Below are 16,448 nucleotides of genomic sequence, written 5' to 3' on the forward strand. Positions count from 1 at the left end.
ACCTTAAAATTCTTATTTATTTAAAATCATTTATAGGAAGTTGCTGAAAGTCATCATCATTTTATAAAAGTAATAGTACAACTAGAAAGTATTCAGCATGGGTTCTCTTAAACAAAGTCTCCAGAACTGAATGGATGGATAGATTTTTATTTTCTTTGTACCCCAAACACTTTGATATAATGAAAATTAGATTTATTATTCAGAAATTTCAACTTACAAGTTTTCAGAAGGATTTCTGTTATGTTGAAGTGCAGTATAATTGTGCTATGTACATAAACTTTTTTGAAGAAATTTAGAGACCTCCAAATATAAAGATTCTTTTGTTGTTGTTTTTTTAATTCAAAGCTGCATGCTATTATGGAGTAAAAAGCCATAGTATGAATATGCTTTTAATCTGCAGTTGAAAGCCAGATATACTTTTGAAATTATATGGCTTTGTTACAAATAGAAAGCATGAAGAAATGTTCTCTACTTTCTTGTGATTCATCTTTACGTATTAAGAAGTCTGGGTTTGTTCTGTTTTCCCCTTGTTTGTTTGTTTGTTTCCTGAATACAGTGCAAGTTCCAGGTTAATGCCAGTTATTATCCGGAATTTATTAGAAGATGTACAAGAGGGCCCTTGAGGCAGGGATATTCAAGTCTAAATAAAAGAAGAAAATATTGGGTATTGTAGGTTCCTCCACTCATCTCTTAGACTCCAGTGGCAAAGAGCGCACGTTGGAAGGTTTCTGGAGAGAGAATTGCAGCCTGCAGCATGCAAACCTCATGAGTTCTTGACTTTGGATAGACCACATTGCATTTTAATCATGGACTAAAGTCCATTTTCATTTCCTGCATGTACATTAAAGTGAGAGCCAGAAGAGGCAGCCTGGGACTTCCAAATAGCCCCTGCTGAAGAATGTTCTCCCTACTATCATTTTCTGTGATGCTTCCTAATAAGCTGGCCAGTGCTTTCATGTATTCACTTTGCTTGTTCTTGGAGAACATTTTGCTCTTATGGGATGGAAAGTGGGCCAGTTTTCTGTCATACTGTTTGTACATCTTTATTTTATAAGAAATGACAAGTGCATTTCAGTGAGGTTTATGTTTCACTCAGGGCGTGGGAGACTCTTAAAGTGTCCGCCTACAGGGGCCTGCACATAGTAAGTGGTCAACCTGTGCTTACCGTCTCCTTGCATAAATGGGGAAAGGGGCTGATCAGCCATTTGGAGGTGATTTTGGCTCCCTGGGGACACCTAGTTTCAGAAACCATCCCTGTGGCCATAAATACAACAGTAAGTTTACACTAAAATGAAAGAAGAGGGGGAAAACAGCAAATCCCCCTGATGCTAATTTGGTGGGGGGGGCATTGTAATGAAGGGGAGGGGGGAAGCAAATAAAAACTTGGCGGGTTTTTTTGTGTGTTTTTGCTTTTGTTTCCTGTGTGTATGTGTGTGCACACGCACATGCAGAGAAGAAAGGCTTTCCAAGAGAGAACAGCAATTAAAAAAAAAAAAAAGGCCTGCTTGCTGCCACAAGCAGCAACATGGATGAATATTAAGAACATAAAAGCCAGGCATATAAAATAGTTCAAACCATTTACATACAGTTTAAGGAAAGGAAAAATGTTCCATGTGATATATGGTAGCTGACCATCAGTAGCCTGTGAGGAGGTGATGATTAGCTGAGGAGGGGCCTGAGGGAACCTTCTGGGCGATGGAAATATTCTATATCTTAATCTGGATGGCATTTACTTGGGTGTATACTATATATTAAAATTCATCAAGTTCTCTCCTCTGTACTTGAGATTTGTGAGCTTTATGTAGCTTAATAGAAACTTTAATAATAATAATAATGAAAGTAGGTCATGGAGGGGGCACCAAATTTAGCATGAATGCTTAAAATAGCATCCTTGGAAGAAAAGCGTGGCAAACCTCTGGTCTAAAAACTGCTGAGCTGAACATAGGAAACTTTTCTGAATAAGGACATTTATAGTAATTCTTGTTGCAAAACATTCCAAATCCCGAAGGATGCTTAGCATGCAGTAAATTCACATCCATTTAGCGCAGCAAGGTGAAGGCTGCCGAGCATAGTTCTCTTGATTCCTTGAGGACTGGCTGCTTAAAAGCAATGTCTTTCTTTTTTCTTTCTAGATTGGCAGATTGCTACTCTGGCTTTACTCTTGGGTGGCGCTGCCATCATTCTCATTGCATTCCTGGTGGGTTTGATTTCTATCTGCGTGGGATCTCGAAGGCGCTTTTACAGACCTGTTGCTGTGATGCTTTTTGCAGCAGGTAAATATATTCTTTTCCAACCGGTATTAAAGTTGCGTGAACCTTTCTGCTATCTTCTCATGCAGAAGCAGCATGCATTTGCTGCATTGCATACAAATGGAGAGACATTGGTTGTATTTTAAGATAAATTGGCTGAAGGTTTATCATGTGATCAGTTTTCAGTGTGTTAAGCATTTCACAGGGCGCAGTGGCAATTTCTAAACTTCTAAAAGGTGAATAAATAATAGTTCCTGACGGGGCTGTCGCCTTAGGAATTACAGCAGATGTATTTACCAATAAATAGTCTTTCTTCACATCTAGTCCCCCCCCACCACTCCTTTTACTACCCCCTTGGGGATCTTAAGGCAACATAATTTTTTCTGACATGAAACTAAAAGAAAATTCCAATATATATACATACCCTTAAAGGTATAAATCTATGTGGACATAAACATGGTTATACTGAAAAATCATAATGTATCACTTGCACCACGAGACATTTGAATTGTATGAGGTCAATGGCATACTCATCAATTTAACAACCATCATTTTATGAAGCATTCTGTGATTAAAATATCAACCAAGGTAAAATGGAGTTTTACAAAAAGTCAGGGAGCTATTTAAAAAGGGAGTTTATAAGATTAAAAGCCCAGTACATTGTTTCGTGTGTTTCAATTTTCATTTGTAAGAATAGCCTTGAATATATTGTTCTTTTTGACTCAAACTGCGATATTCTTGTGGTTCCTTCAGTTTACCCTGTCAGTCATACCTGATTTAAAGACTGCAAAATAAGCCCCTGTAACTGTCAATAATGAAGACACTGACAGAACCATCTAGACTGTTAGGTGGATTTTTTTAAAGATGGGAATAGATGAAATTTCTCAGGATTTGAAGGGTAGTTTGAGCTAAAAATATAAAATCAAGTGTTCTGCTGCCCCCTGCTGTTCATGTTCAGTGTCTATCTTCCTATAACAATGACTGATCAGAAGGTAGGTGTTAACAAAAATGGAGTTCTTCAAGGGCTGAAAGAACTGGGACGTATGTATAATTCAAATCCCTTAAGTGACTTGCCCAAGATAGCATATTAGTTACACTGGTGGATCTAGTGGTTCATCACTACTCTCTCACTCATTCATTCAGCTTTTTATTGGGTACTTATTCCAGACTTCTAATAACATAGAAAACACCATTACAAAAAATATTTTGAAATCTTAGGTAGTGACCGTAGCATCAATATTTTTTTGATCTTGTGTAATAAAAGGTCTTTATTGTGAATCACATCATACAACATGAAGATTCTCCTAAAGATTCCATCAGTAGTCTCTAGTTTATTTCTTGGCTCATGGATTTACCATGGCTCTTTTTCTGTTTTTTGAATGAAATAACTTAGGTCTTTTAATTGTAGTATAATTTTGTCCTTGCAGCCAGGATTTATTAACATAGTGATTAATCAGTTGTAATAGAATTTCTTGATAAATTGTTCTGAAATGATATACCATTCTTTAAAACCGGAATTATGCTTTAAATAATTTTTAGAATACTCAGATATTTCTGATTTTAGGGTGGTATAGAGATATTGTAGACATTCTCTTATAAATATCTAATATTGTGCTCCCCCGTTACTATCCCATTTAGCCTTTAACTTACCACATAATGGCACATGCATTTATAATTTATAAAGAAAGGTGTTGTTTATAGCACCTATTATAAACATGCTTAGAAAAGTAACTGTGGAAGTTTCCAGGTTTTTTTCTAAAAAAATTCTGTATGTTTTTCCAACTGTAGCAAAGTTTGTGAGAATAAGTACTGGTTACAACAGAAAACATACTGTAAATGAAAAGAAGTTAAAGGTAATGGATTTGGTCAAAACAGGTTTTGATTGAGCTCTAGCTACCACAAATATTAGTAAATTATAAAATAATGAAAACAATCCCTATAGCAACATTCATGTGTTATTCTCCCCACTGAGACATAAAATAAGCACTATACTGCTACATTTTAAAAATGTACATATGCTGCAGTTTAATTGGACTTATTCTCTTATTTTTAAATATGTTTTTCATTGATTTTAAAGAGAGAAGAAAGGAAAGGGGGGGAGAGAGAAACATCTATGTGAGAGAGAAACATCCATCAGTTGCCTCCTTCACGCCCCCTTCCTGGGGATCGAGCCACAACCCGAGCATGTGCCCTGACCAGGAATTGAAACGTGTCGCAAAAAGGTTTCTCTCTTCCATCTGCAAAAGCCATTCAGGAGTTGCCTATAGCTGATTTCTGGAAAAGATATTCATTAAACATAATAACCTATTCTTGATTTGGGCCTAAGATTAACAAAGTTGGAATGTCTTCCTACTTGAAATAATGCTAAAATCATGGTGGTTTATTTTGCTTGCTCCTTAATAAACATACTTATTTTAGTGGTTGACTTGTTTCACTCTAATTCGGTTTAGTGATCCTTTTAAAATATGAGTTTGGGGCCATTTCCCTTTTTTATTCACCGTAGTCTGCTTGAAATGGTCTGGCTTTCTCAACCCTTTTCTCAAAGTGTTTCCTTCTCCAAATGTTATCAAGCCTTACCATGGTGTTCACACACACACAGAGAATGATAATCTTTCTCAACAAAGAAAGATTCTCTTTACTTCTGCTGAGACATACAACAAATAAAATCAAAACAGATATAGCACTGCCACTTAGAAACGTCTCTGCCCAGGGCTGCATATTTACTTCATTAATACAGTACCCTGTGCTGTGCCTGGCACTCTGAGGCTCTCAGTAACTGGTTGAATAAACGATGGACAGATGACTAACATATGTGGCTTTCACTCTGATGGGGGAAAAGGCATGCAAATAGCTAGCTAACTGTAACTCTCTTCTTAAACCATTTCTCTCTCTGCAATTTATTAAGCAGCAACTTTGATGTGACCAGAAAGCTAAGACCAAAATAGCTGAAAAAGTAATAGTTATAAAACTGATTTTAACTAAAAGCCGATGATTAAGTCTTATAAAGCCAGCCAAACAGATTTGAAGGGGTGTTTGTTTTTTTTAATCTTCTCTTTTTCTTTGAGGTCCTTAATTTAGGGTGGGCTTGTTACCTGCTTGAATAGTTGCTAGAAGAGTTTAGAGCTGACCATCACTGCGGCCCATCTAAAACATTGTCCCGTGTTCCATATCTCTGTCACTGGTCCTAGAACCCTAGACTTCAGAATAAGCTGTTATCTCTAATGTTGATAATAATAATTAACTGAGCACCTACCATATGTCACACTGCCAGACACTTAGCATACTCTGTCTCTGATATAACAACCTTAAGATTAGGTATTTCTTTTCCCCATATTATCAGTGAAGAAATATGTTCAGAAAGGTTAAGTAATTCCCCAGGGTTATCCAACTAGTAGGATGCAGAGCCAGGGTTTTAATGCAGGACACCTATCTGACTTAAAAACCCAAGTGAGGATTCATGAGTCATCTTTCCTTGGGTCCCCACAACATTTAGAGAAACAAGAGCAGCATTCACCTTGGATTTCTAATCCAGCTGCCAGTTGTGTGCTGCAGTTGGAGTTCATCCTGTAACTCCAGTTACTCCATCTCGGGAGCAACACCTGAAGGAAGTCAGCAACCTGAGATGTCATAAAGACCACAAACTGATCATTGCAGCACAACTGACCCATAGCACATCGTGAGAGCTGTGCACATTTCCAGTAGAGCCGACTACAGCATATTATTTTGTGACTGACAATGACACATAATATAAGATCCTGAAACCTGGCATCTAGTTCTCACTTAAGACTCAGCGAAACTGGAGGGGTTGCCTCTTTCTGGGTCTTTTATTGTCTGGCTTTACAGATGTTTTTCTGCCCCACTGGCACTTACGATTATTGTTTTTTTCTTTGTTTCCAAGGCCTTTAATACACATTGCAGAAAATTCCCAGTCATTCATAATTCAAATTTTAAATTACAGAATTCCCACTTGTTGTATTATTAATGATGTTTCTTTTCTTGCATCTACAAAAAGCTGCCTGTAAATGACCTGATGTGAAACGATTTTTTTTTTTTTTTTTTAGGGTCCTGCAACTGTGTACATCTCTCAGCTATCTCTCATTAGAGGCTTGTGTTTCGCAGCCCTCCTTACCGCCCTGTAACACAGTTGAGATGGCTGGAGGTATTGGGATTCTAGATTTTGACAGGAAATTAGTGTCCAGCTTAAATCTCAAACTAAAAAGGAGTTCTTTTCACAGATCTTTATCAGGATCAAACTACCCTTTGGCCAGAACAATTGACAGTATCATTGCCAATAATTAATTTCATATGTATGACTTTTAGCAGTTATAGATTAAATTTTAAAGAAGTTGATAACTTCATAGTAACCCTTTATGGGCAAATGTTTTTATTCTCCAGATTATCATTTCCTTTATGTACTTGCTATGTTTAGGCATCAGCTGCTGAGTCCTATCAATTCTGTCTTTAAATTATCTTCTAAGTCTGTAGCTTCTTTTCATATACCAATTTTGCCTTAGTTGAGGATGTCACTGTTCACAAAGCCCATGATCTCAGTCCTCAAGTTTGAACTTTCCCTACTTTGTTGTATTTTTCTATGATGACACCTGATTTAGAATGACTATGTGAGCCCTTCCTTTCCCTCTCCTAGAATCCGGTTATTCAGTTTTTCTTTTGTAGCTTTGTCTTTTCATTCCTCCATCTCCCTTTCCTCTGACATCACCTTAGTCGTCACTGCACACAGGTATCCATTCACTGACTAGCCTCCTAGGGGCCTGTCCTTCAGCAGTCCCTTCGCCGTATAGTCTGCCTTGCACACAAACACACGAAGTGTAGTTCTGAAATACAAATCTGCACTTGTCACTTGTCCCTTTGGTTTCCCCAGAGGCAGAACCCGAGACAAGGAATCAAGTGCAAGTACTTGATCTGGGAGGGAAGAGAAGGAATACTGAACATGAGAAAGGGAAGGAAAGGCAGCCAAGAAAGAAGACACTATCAAACCAGTTTTCGCTGTAAGCAGCTGGAGCTTACTCTTCCCGGAAAATACCTGGAAACCAGTAGAGAACACACACATCAGAGCTATCTCACTGGAAGGGCTAGCGAATGGGGGTACTGTATTTATAAACCAAATTCTGAGAATCTTTGGTAAGGGCTGTTGGTGTTGAGGAGGGGATAGCAGTGTTCATTTCCCAAAATGCCAGGCCTACACTGCACTCAGGCAAGGTAGCTGGAGTGGCCAGAGGAAAAGACAGGCAAAGAAGTGCAGGCACTGACAAGTGCAAGTCGGGTTGACATGTGCTGGAGTCATGACGATGGGCCCATACGGACAGAGCACCAACAGCCTCTGCAATGAAAATAACCTCTCAGGTGTTTTCCTGCAGAGACCAGTCTGTTGTTTTTATAACACCACTAAGCCTTTTATAGCCTGAGCTAAACATCTCCATATGAATGTCCGCCTCTGTGAATTTTTTGTAAGCACACCTTATATCTCTCAGCTGCATACAGGCTGCTTCTTAAAAGTCATCTTTCTCTTCTGACCAAGTCCTGTCTGTCCTTCAAGAGCCAGTTCAAATGATGCTTCCTCTCTGAAGCCCTCCCTCCTTTCTCCAGGCAGAAGTGGTGCTTGGAATATCGTTAGAGCTCAGTCAGTGTGGGATGAACGGCTTCTAAGTGGACGAACCTCTGCTACTACTGTTGAACATGTTCGTTTGCAGTGACCTGTGTGCCTGTCTCCACCAGAGTATGAAATGTCAGAGGGCAAGAGCCATGTCCAATCTGTCTTATTCCCTTCTCCTAAAACAGTGGGCATCCAATAAATGTTTGTTGAAACATTGAAATATCTCCTTTAAGAAAATATTGAATATTTCAATGTGGACTGTTTTGAATATTTCAGTGTTGAAAACATTGAAAAAATATCCCTTAAAGAAAACTAGCAATAGCACAAGAGTCAGTACCTCTTAAGTGCTTTTCATGCTTCTATCCACACAATTTGGTCAGTAGTTCTGTTGTTTCCCTTTTCAGAAGTGGGGAGGGGATTCAAATGAACCTCAAATTCCCTTCGAATTCTAGAATACTACAAAATGTCACCTTTGTGGTCTCTGACATAGAGCATCGAGACTAGCAGAGCCAGTGCCTGTTATGTTTCAGTGATTGGTGGTAAAGCATTTTCTTGAGTTCTGACCTTTTAGGTTTGTTTGTTTTTTCCTTTGCAGCATCTACGAAAGACAAGGAGGCATTTTTACGTGCATATATGTAATTTATTAAACGGAGAAAATTATTTGCAAGTGCAGGATTATATATTTTTTTCTCAATTTTGCTTTTACATGCTTTTTTCTCAGTGATTCCAAAGAGACTAAAATAATTCACAAGCATCAGGCATTTTAGGGTAATTTTCATCTGGCTACACCACGGTAAAATTTTATCTTTAAAAAAGCCGCTCAGGAGAGCGTGCCAGGGGAGCCTAATGGAGTTGTATTTCCACTAGAGGGAAATTAAGTTATTAAATTATACCATGAGGGTCAAATAGTTGCTAAATAAAACATACTGAAATGAATATTAAAAGCAGTCCAGCTAAACACCTCACACCAGGGACTGGCTGATTCACCAAAGAAGCAGTATGATCCTTTTAGAATTTATTTCAGATGAGTTACTCTCTACTCAGAACTCCTCAGACCTCTGACCATGGTTCACAAGTCCATCCTGAAGGGACCCCTGGCTGTCCTTTCTGTCATCTCATTCTACTCCCTTCCTTCCTCTCGGCTCTGCAACCACAGCCTCCTTGCTGATGCTCCTGCGGCAGGAGTTTTGCTCGGCCTGTGCCCTCCCCCCAGGTCGCTCACTCCCCACGATACTGACCTGCACCCCACACGTCACTCGAGCCTGTGCTCTGTTGACTCCCCCCCAGAGAGGCCTTCTTCAGCTTGCTGTCTGAAAGAGTATAGCATCCTCTGTCCTGTTTACTTGCATTTTTATGTCCCTTAGCGATACCTGCTGTCTTCTGTATTTAATTACCCCTGAGGGTAGCACTTCTGTTCCCAGTGCCTTAAACTGTTATCACTTTAGAAACATTCAAATATTTATTGAATGAATGAACTTGTTGAAAGAGTAAATGGATTACTAGCCCTAGTCACATTCGTATGTCAGTCCCATCCTGCCAGGATCAGTCATGATTTGACTAGTGACCACAATACAGAAACCTTAAGGAGAAATGCCTTTTTTTTTTTTAACAGACTTAGTAACTTTGGCATTTTCTTCCCCTCTAGCTCGTGATTGATAGTTAATTGACTGCCTGTTAATTTTAAGACGTTTAAGACATGAACACTTTCACAAAAGCACAGAGCCAGCTGAATATTTTTTTAATTGATATACATTTAGCACTTACCGGCTGGAAATAGTGTAGGTTATATAATATGCTGTCAGTTGTCCTAAAAACAACGTAAAATTTAGCAGTTGTTTGAACTACAAACAAGGTGCGATTTCTGTTTTGGACCCGAGAGATTCTCCTTTTTTATGGATCTACGCTATTTATCCATTCACTCTCAATAGTAAACGTGGACATGCTGGCCTGTGCAGTGTTCAACTGCATGGCAAAAATGTTTAGAATTCTTATAGCAGGTTCCAGAAAGGTCACTTGACCCTTAGGTAGAGCTTCATTGAAAGTAATTACTTTGAGGAATCATGCCCTCGTGAATTTTCTGTACTTCATCAGTTTTATGCCTGAGAGAGATGATTGCTATACAGATTTTCTAGGGACATTAATCATATTGGTAATAATGATCTTTTACAGGCACTGAGAACAGACGAGAATAGATTTTAAAGCACAAAATTCTAGTTCAATTAAGCACACTATCCATCCTATGGCTCTTTTTAAAAATGTAATAAACTGTATCTTTTTTATTTTATCAAAGTTCATTTTTGTCTTCTACTCCTTAATTGTTCACATTTAGTTGGCGCACTTTTGAAATTTACAGTACTTTTAAGATGAGTTGAATAATAATCATCTTAACAAAAAATTTACTTTATATATCAGGGGGTGGCAAACTTTTTAAAAATATATATAAAGGGCCAGATAGTAAATATTTAAGGCTTTGCGGGTCACATGGTTTCAGTTACAGCCATTCAACTCTGCTATTGTAGAATGTACAGTCCATAAATGAATGAGCCTAGCTGTGTTCCAGTAAAATCTTTTTCAAAATCAGCAGACCAGCCCTGGCCTGTATGGCTCGGTTGCTGGTTCAATTCCCGGTCAGGGCACATGCCCTGGTTGTGGGTTTGATCCCCAGTTGGGGGCGTGCAGGAGGCAGCTGATCAATGTTCTGCTCTCACATTGATGTCTCTCTTCTCCCTTCCTCTCTCTCTAAAAAAATCAATCAACTATTCTATTTAAAAAAAACATAAACAAAACCAGAAAACCCCAACAGGCCAAATTCAGTAGTTTGCCAGCCTCTGTCACATAGTACCGTACCCCAGATTTTTCAGGGAGACAATTGTTTCTTAGACTAGAGAATGAGGCCGATGCATCCCATAAATTCTAGCTAAATTGATTTATAAAATGGAAATGATATAATAGTTGATTCAATAGGCAGTTACGGTTTTGAATGGAAGAAATCCTCTCTTTTGTAATCCCATGTCTCATATAAACATATCCACCGAATAGCCCTGGCTGGTGTGGCCCAGTGGTTAGAGCATCGGCCCTCGCACCGAAGGGTCACAGGTTCGATTTTCGGTCAAGGGCACTTCCCTGGGTTGCAGGTTCGATCCCCGGCCCCATGCAGGGGGCGTGCAGGATGCAGCCAATCGATGTGTGTCTCTCACATGGGTGTTTCTCTCTCCCCACCTCCCTCCCTCCCCCTCTCTCTAAAAATCAATGGAAAGTGACTGGGGAGGGGGAAGGAATGGGGGGAAAAGGGTCATTGGGGAGAAAAAGGGACATCTGTAATACTTTAAACAAAAATAAAAATTATAAAAAAACAAAAACAAAAAAACAACAACATAATAACCTCTAGGTCCCTCCAAAAATATATATATATATCCTCCAGTGAGCATTAACAAAACAAAACAAAAAAATGTTTTGTACCACTTTATTTAGACATTTTTAAAAGCCCTCTTTCCTGATTAATTGGCTTGTTTTATTTTATTATGCATGACCAGGAATAAAGATTTTACTAAGAACTAAGAGTTCAGTGTTTTTGCTCTAATCTAGTAGTCATGATTCACTTAGGTTTTACAGTACCATCGGTTCCCCTGCCTTCACGAATTAATTCTTTTTGAAAGTAAGGATGAAATAGATAAATGTCATCTGTTACGGGTAATAGAAAGGATATAATTGGGTGTGGCTTCTTGACAGAGATGACTTTGGAGCCTTTTTAAAGATGAGAGGGGTATGGGCTATATGAGAAAGGAGTGGGGGAAAAAAAAATAGTTTTTGAGACGGTAATAGGGCAAAGGCATCAAAATAGGACCTGGGATGCTGGGCTGAGGCAGATAATCCTGAGAAGCAACCACAAAAGCACATCTTGAATCACAGCTTGACTGGTTTCGTAAGTACAAAAGAATCTGACGTCCCCAGTTCCTCAAGAGCATAAATAAATAACAATTATAATGGCTCATGGGCAGGGTCGCTGTTCTTGGGTTGCTGTTTACAGGTTTTATACAGTGGAACAGGTCAGCTTAACTAGCGCTACTTCCCATAACACTGATCGTTATATAGAGGGGGCAAAAGGAGGTTTACAGCTGTAAAGACGTGAAATTTTATTTTTATATTATTTATTAATTATTATGTTATTTGTACAACTGGAAGCCTACTTTTGCCCACCCTTGCGCGTGTTTGTAAAGTGAGAATTACTTCTTTGTATGCCCATATGAGTTATTATATTGCACTAATTATTTCGCCAAAAACTATTCTAGTGATTTACTAATTATTAATAGAGTAATTATTGCTATATTGTGAAAAACAATGTTAAAGATAAGTTGTTTAATATTTTAAAGTATATACCCTTTAGAATAAGCGATGCTTCGAATGTTTTGGCTTTTACGTATATTTGGTCAAAAAGTCATTCTCATACCTACGTGTATTTATATGTTATATTATTTTATTTCCTGTAAATATGTTTTTCTAATTTTGCTTTGCTTTTCTTTCAGTTGTTTTACAGGTTTGCAGCCTGGTCCTTTACCCAATCAAATTCATTGAAACTGTGAGCTTGAAAATTTACCATGAGTTCAATTGGGGTTATGGCCTGGCGTGGGGTGCAACTATATTCTCGTTTGGGGGTGCCATCCTTTACTGCCTGAACCCTAAGAACTACGAAGACTACTACTAGAACCAATAGTCTGAAATCGGGGGCGGGGCGGGGATGGAAACATCCAACAGGGATACGTCTGCATCTTTTCTAACTCACTGTTTTCTAAAAACACTTGTGGAGTGTCAAGCAGTTTGCTGAGTTGATTTAATATCTTTTGCCTTTTGGCTGTCAACATCATAACCGGCTTTTACATCCATTTTAGGGACCTGCACAAATTAAGAGAGCTGATTAGACATAGGCAAATGCTGCAAACTTCCAATATGTTCATGCAATTTTTCTTGCCAAGTGAAGGGTCTGTATGACAGCGCCCATTGTGGGAAACTAGCTGGAATGAGAAATGCCTGAATCTCCCGTTGCCTGCAGGGGCGCAGCTGGCATAAGCCACTTGTACAAGTTCCTTTGCTCTGACAAGGGTCCTTATCAGCTGCTTTTCCCAACCAGTAACTCCATTGCCATTGGTTTTATCTTGAGTGAGCTCTGGAATAGTGAACTGCCCATCGGCATCTAATGGGAGTCCTGAATATAAGTGATCAATGGTACATATTCCATCTTCGAGAATATTCTTTTTAATGGGAAGGTGTGCTTTGGCAATCAGCATTTCCTTGGGAAGGCAGTCAAGACGTAGAGACACGTGCTTTCATTATGTGGTTAGAAAATTGTGCCTCAGCCAGATCTAGAATGAGGAGAACTGGGAGGCTCTGCTTTCCCTGGGGCAACTAGAAAGAAATCTGCATGAGTTGCTTTTGTCCTAAGTACTCGTTAAATCATTTAACGAACATTACAGCAGATAATTGTGCATATGTAACAAGCTTAAATAGTTTTATCGAAGATGGACCATTAGTACAGATGGTAATACGTTGTTCCCTAGCCCTACACTTGCATTTGCCTATTACACGTAAAATTGATATTTGCTCTAGTGAAGTGATTTGAACACTGACTGTGTACACGTTGTTAAGAGGCTTAGATCGGTATGCACACTTCTTTACCGTACAAAAGTACATATTAAAGCTTTTGCTCTATGTTCTCTACTGTTTCACTGGAAAGTTTTAATAGAATTGTATAAGAAGAAAAATTGAAATGGTGTTAATCTGAAAATTATTGATTCTCCTATAAGCACTGTAGTTCAAAAGAGAGTAGCAGTTAGGATGATCATTTTGTTTAAAATAGAAGGCTGCTTTTTTTTCTCAAGTATTTTAAATATCTTTATTAGAAAATAAAGGAATAGCGATAGATTTATATGAATGTCTAAATGTCTCAGTAGAGGAGTTCATCTGGTTATCACCGGGTCCTCTGATGTTAAGGAATGGGCTAATTGATTTGTGCACACAATTATGATGGATTTATGTTAAGGAAATCATTTGTTGACTGTTTAAATGAAAGGAAATATCAATAATAGGGAATAAGTTTGCAACTAATCTCACACCGCAAACTTGTTCATCTTAATCCTGTTTAATATACAAATTTGGATAGTTTAATTATAAACATATTTTTATATCAAATACACAGTTCTAATATAAAAGTTATAAATAATTATTTTTGTTAACAAAGGCACTAAAACAGTATGTCCTGGTTTTGGCCCTCCTGCAGAAAGAAGCATTGAAAAAAAATCATTGAAAACACACCTATGTTCTCTTGTATTGCAAAATCTCTTAAGAGCAGGACCACATCAATAGTATTTGATAATTTGCTTTACCTCCCAAAGCAAAGTTCAGCTTGTCTTAAGAACTGTTGCCAAAACAACAGGAAAAGAAAAAAAAAAAAACTATTTTATTATTCAAATGTTTTAAAACCTCTTATCTTCTGACTTTTCTATAGAATCACAAAGTAAAGATGAAGTATCAGGCTAATTATTTTAGCAGTGACAGACAGAAGTGATTAAACGCATCCTAGAGAGAAACCTTTATAAAAATGTACGTTTCTATGTAGACTCACAAGAAACGGTGAGCGGACACTTTCCCGAAAGATGTTAGTCTTATAGGATCTTTTGAAGCAATTTTCTTGAGAAATACACTTAGGAAAATGTGGGCCAGACTGTCTTGCAGTTAGTTAATTGCTTATTGTCAGAACAGCATGAGAAATACGATATTCGTTGCAAAGGGATTTCGGCTACTAAACACTATTGGGAGAGAATCTCTTTATTCCTGAATAATGGAAGACCAGTACTCTGGTGTCGACATCAGTGAGGCACTTTTCTTAGTCCTACTAGAGGATGCAGTGTGCTCTTAGGCTAAATATCACATCTCGAGTCTTACCAGGTTTTCATTCTCTGTCAATAGGACCAGCTGGGAAAATGACAGAATAAATACGTTAGCAGCTAAGGCACACATATTTGCAGTTTGCTGAAAAGTAGATTGCTTTTCAAACTCCCCCCCTTCCCAGGGAAGAGCCCCGTTCTAGATTTCTGCCATGGCCAATGTTCAGGAGCGTCTCATTCCTAACAAGCCCAGCACACGAGCTGTTGCTCATCGGAAACACAGTTTCGTCTCTCAGAACAAACACGAGTGGATTTCTCAGCTACATTAATATCACGTCTTCGCGGCTGTCGGTTCGTTTGCTGTTTTCTCACGAGCAAAACCGTTCACGAGAAACTCCCTGTTTGTCTTGGAGGGAGAGGGAACACATATGCGTATAGCAAAAAGTACTCAGCAGGGCTCGTTAGACTCGGATTTCTTGCACAACTGTTTAGCTTTTTGTAAGTCCAACACGTAAATTTTCAAGACAAATAGAGAGAGACCTATGTGTTTGAAATATAAATGATATATGTGGATTAGCATGTACCTGTATATTATTAAACATGCAGTGAACTGGCTGGTAAGTGATGTCTGTGTACGGCTAGCAATGTAATTTATTCAGACTGTATTTTTGTACAGAGCAGCGCACACTAACCTATGCCTCTGTGTCCTCTTTGATGCCTAAAACTGTGCCTAGAAATTTCATCTGTCTTAAAAATACAATATAACTTCATGCTGTTTATGCCCTTCGTTTCTCTACTGCTGTTCTATATTTATTATTTGAAAATATATGACATGTTTACTACTTAAATATGAATTCATGGTATCCCGGTTATTTTTTTTTTTTCTAACAGTCCACTGGGGGCAACCTGTTTATCACTCCAGTGGTTTTGGGTTTGCGGTTTCAGGATCAATTCTTAATTTCATGATTTTTGTAGCTGACATGAAGTTATCTATGTGGAAAAAATAAAAATAAAAGTGGCTTCACTGATGTGGTTTGACTCTGTGTCTTCTCTACTGTACACAAGCTTCTGAATTACATGTCTTCAGTTCATTTTCTGCTTTATATAATCATTTTGAAAACAGCTTAATATGACATGCTCGTTTTGTGTCAGATTTCTTTAAAACTACATTTTGTTTCAAATTCTCAAGAGTCTATCCTCTGCAGCTGAGTTATATGAACAATAAAAGAAAATATCCTTTCAAACTATCTGCTTTAAAAGGAAGGAGATACAGTGTGGGCTGTTGTTTCCCCTACTCTCTAATCACAATTAGAAACAGCAGCAGTGAAAGGGTTTTTGTTTAATTTTTAGTGTTTTCCAGGTATGTTAAAGCAGAGTTTCCTACATCACTTCTTTTTTTTTAATTGGAGAGGCAATCTAAATTTTTAGTGCACACGTGTACATGTATATGTGAAGAAATTCATTAAGTTTAAAGTCAAAATTTCCCGTCACCCTTTGTGTATATAAAACGGTGAATATAATTGGAAAGAAATTTAAGTTAGACAATAAAATTCACTTGTGTGATTGTCAGGAAATTCTCTTAAAGTTATAAATAAGACTAGATGATTGAGCAACTTTCTTGTTGGTAAATCAGTTTGAATATAAAATACATTTTTTTTTTGGTCATTTATGTCTCAGGAACCCTCAAATTTTTAGAGATCCACAGTATAT

General features: G+C 38.0%; 1 protein-coding gene across 1 annotated transcript in view; it reads left to right on the forward strand.

Annotated features, from left to right (window-relative positions):
• Positions 1–15,766, forward strand: part of TMEM47 (transmembrane protein 47) — a 30,346-nt gene extending 14,580 nt beyond the window's left edge. The window contains exons 2-3 of the mRNA XM_087813516.1: positions 2,133–2,273; positions 12,384–15,766. Of these exons, the coding sequence (XP_087669642.1) occupies positions 2,133–2,273; positions 12,384–12,562 (320 nt within the window). The 3' untranslated portion in view covers positions 12,563–15,766. The remainder of the gene's footprint in view (positions 1–2,132; positions 2,274–12,383) is intronic.
• The last annotated feature ends 682 nt before the right edge of the window (positions 15,767–16,448 follow it).

The sequence above is a fragment of the Miniopterus natalensis genome, chromosome X, assembly GCF_054644295.1.
Source record: "Miniopterus natalensis isolate mMinNat1 chromosome X, mMinNat1.hap1, whole genome shotgun sequence".
Lineage (NCBI taxonomy): Eukaryota > Metazoa > Chordata > Mammalia > Chiroptera > Miniopteridae > Miniopterus > Miniopterus natalensis.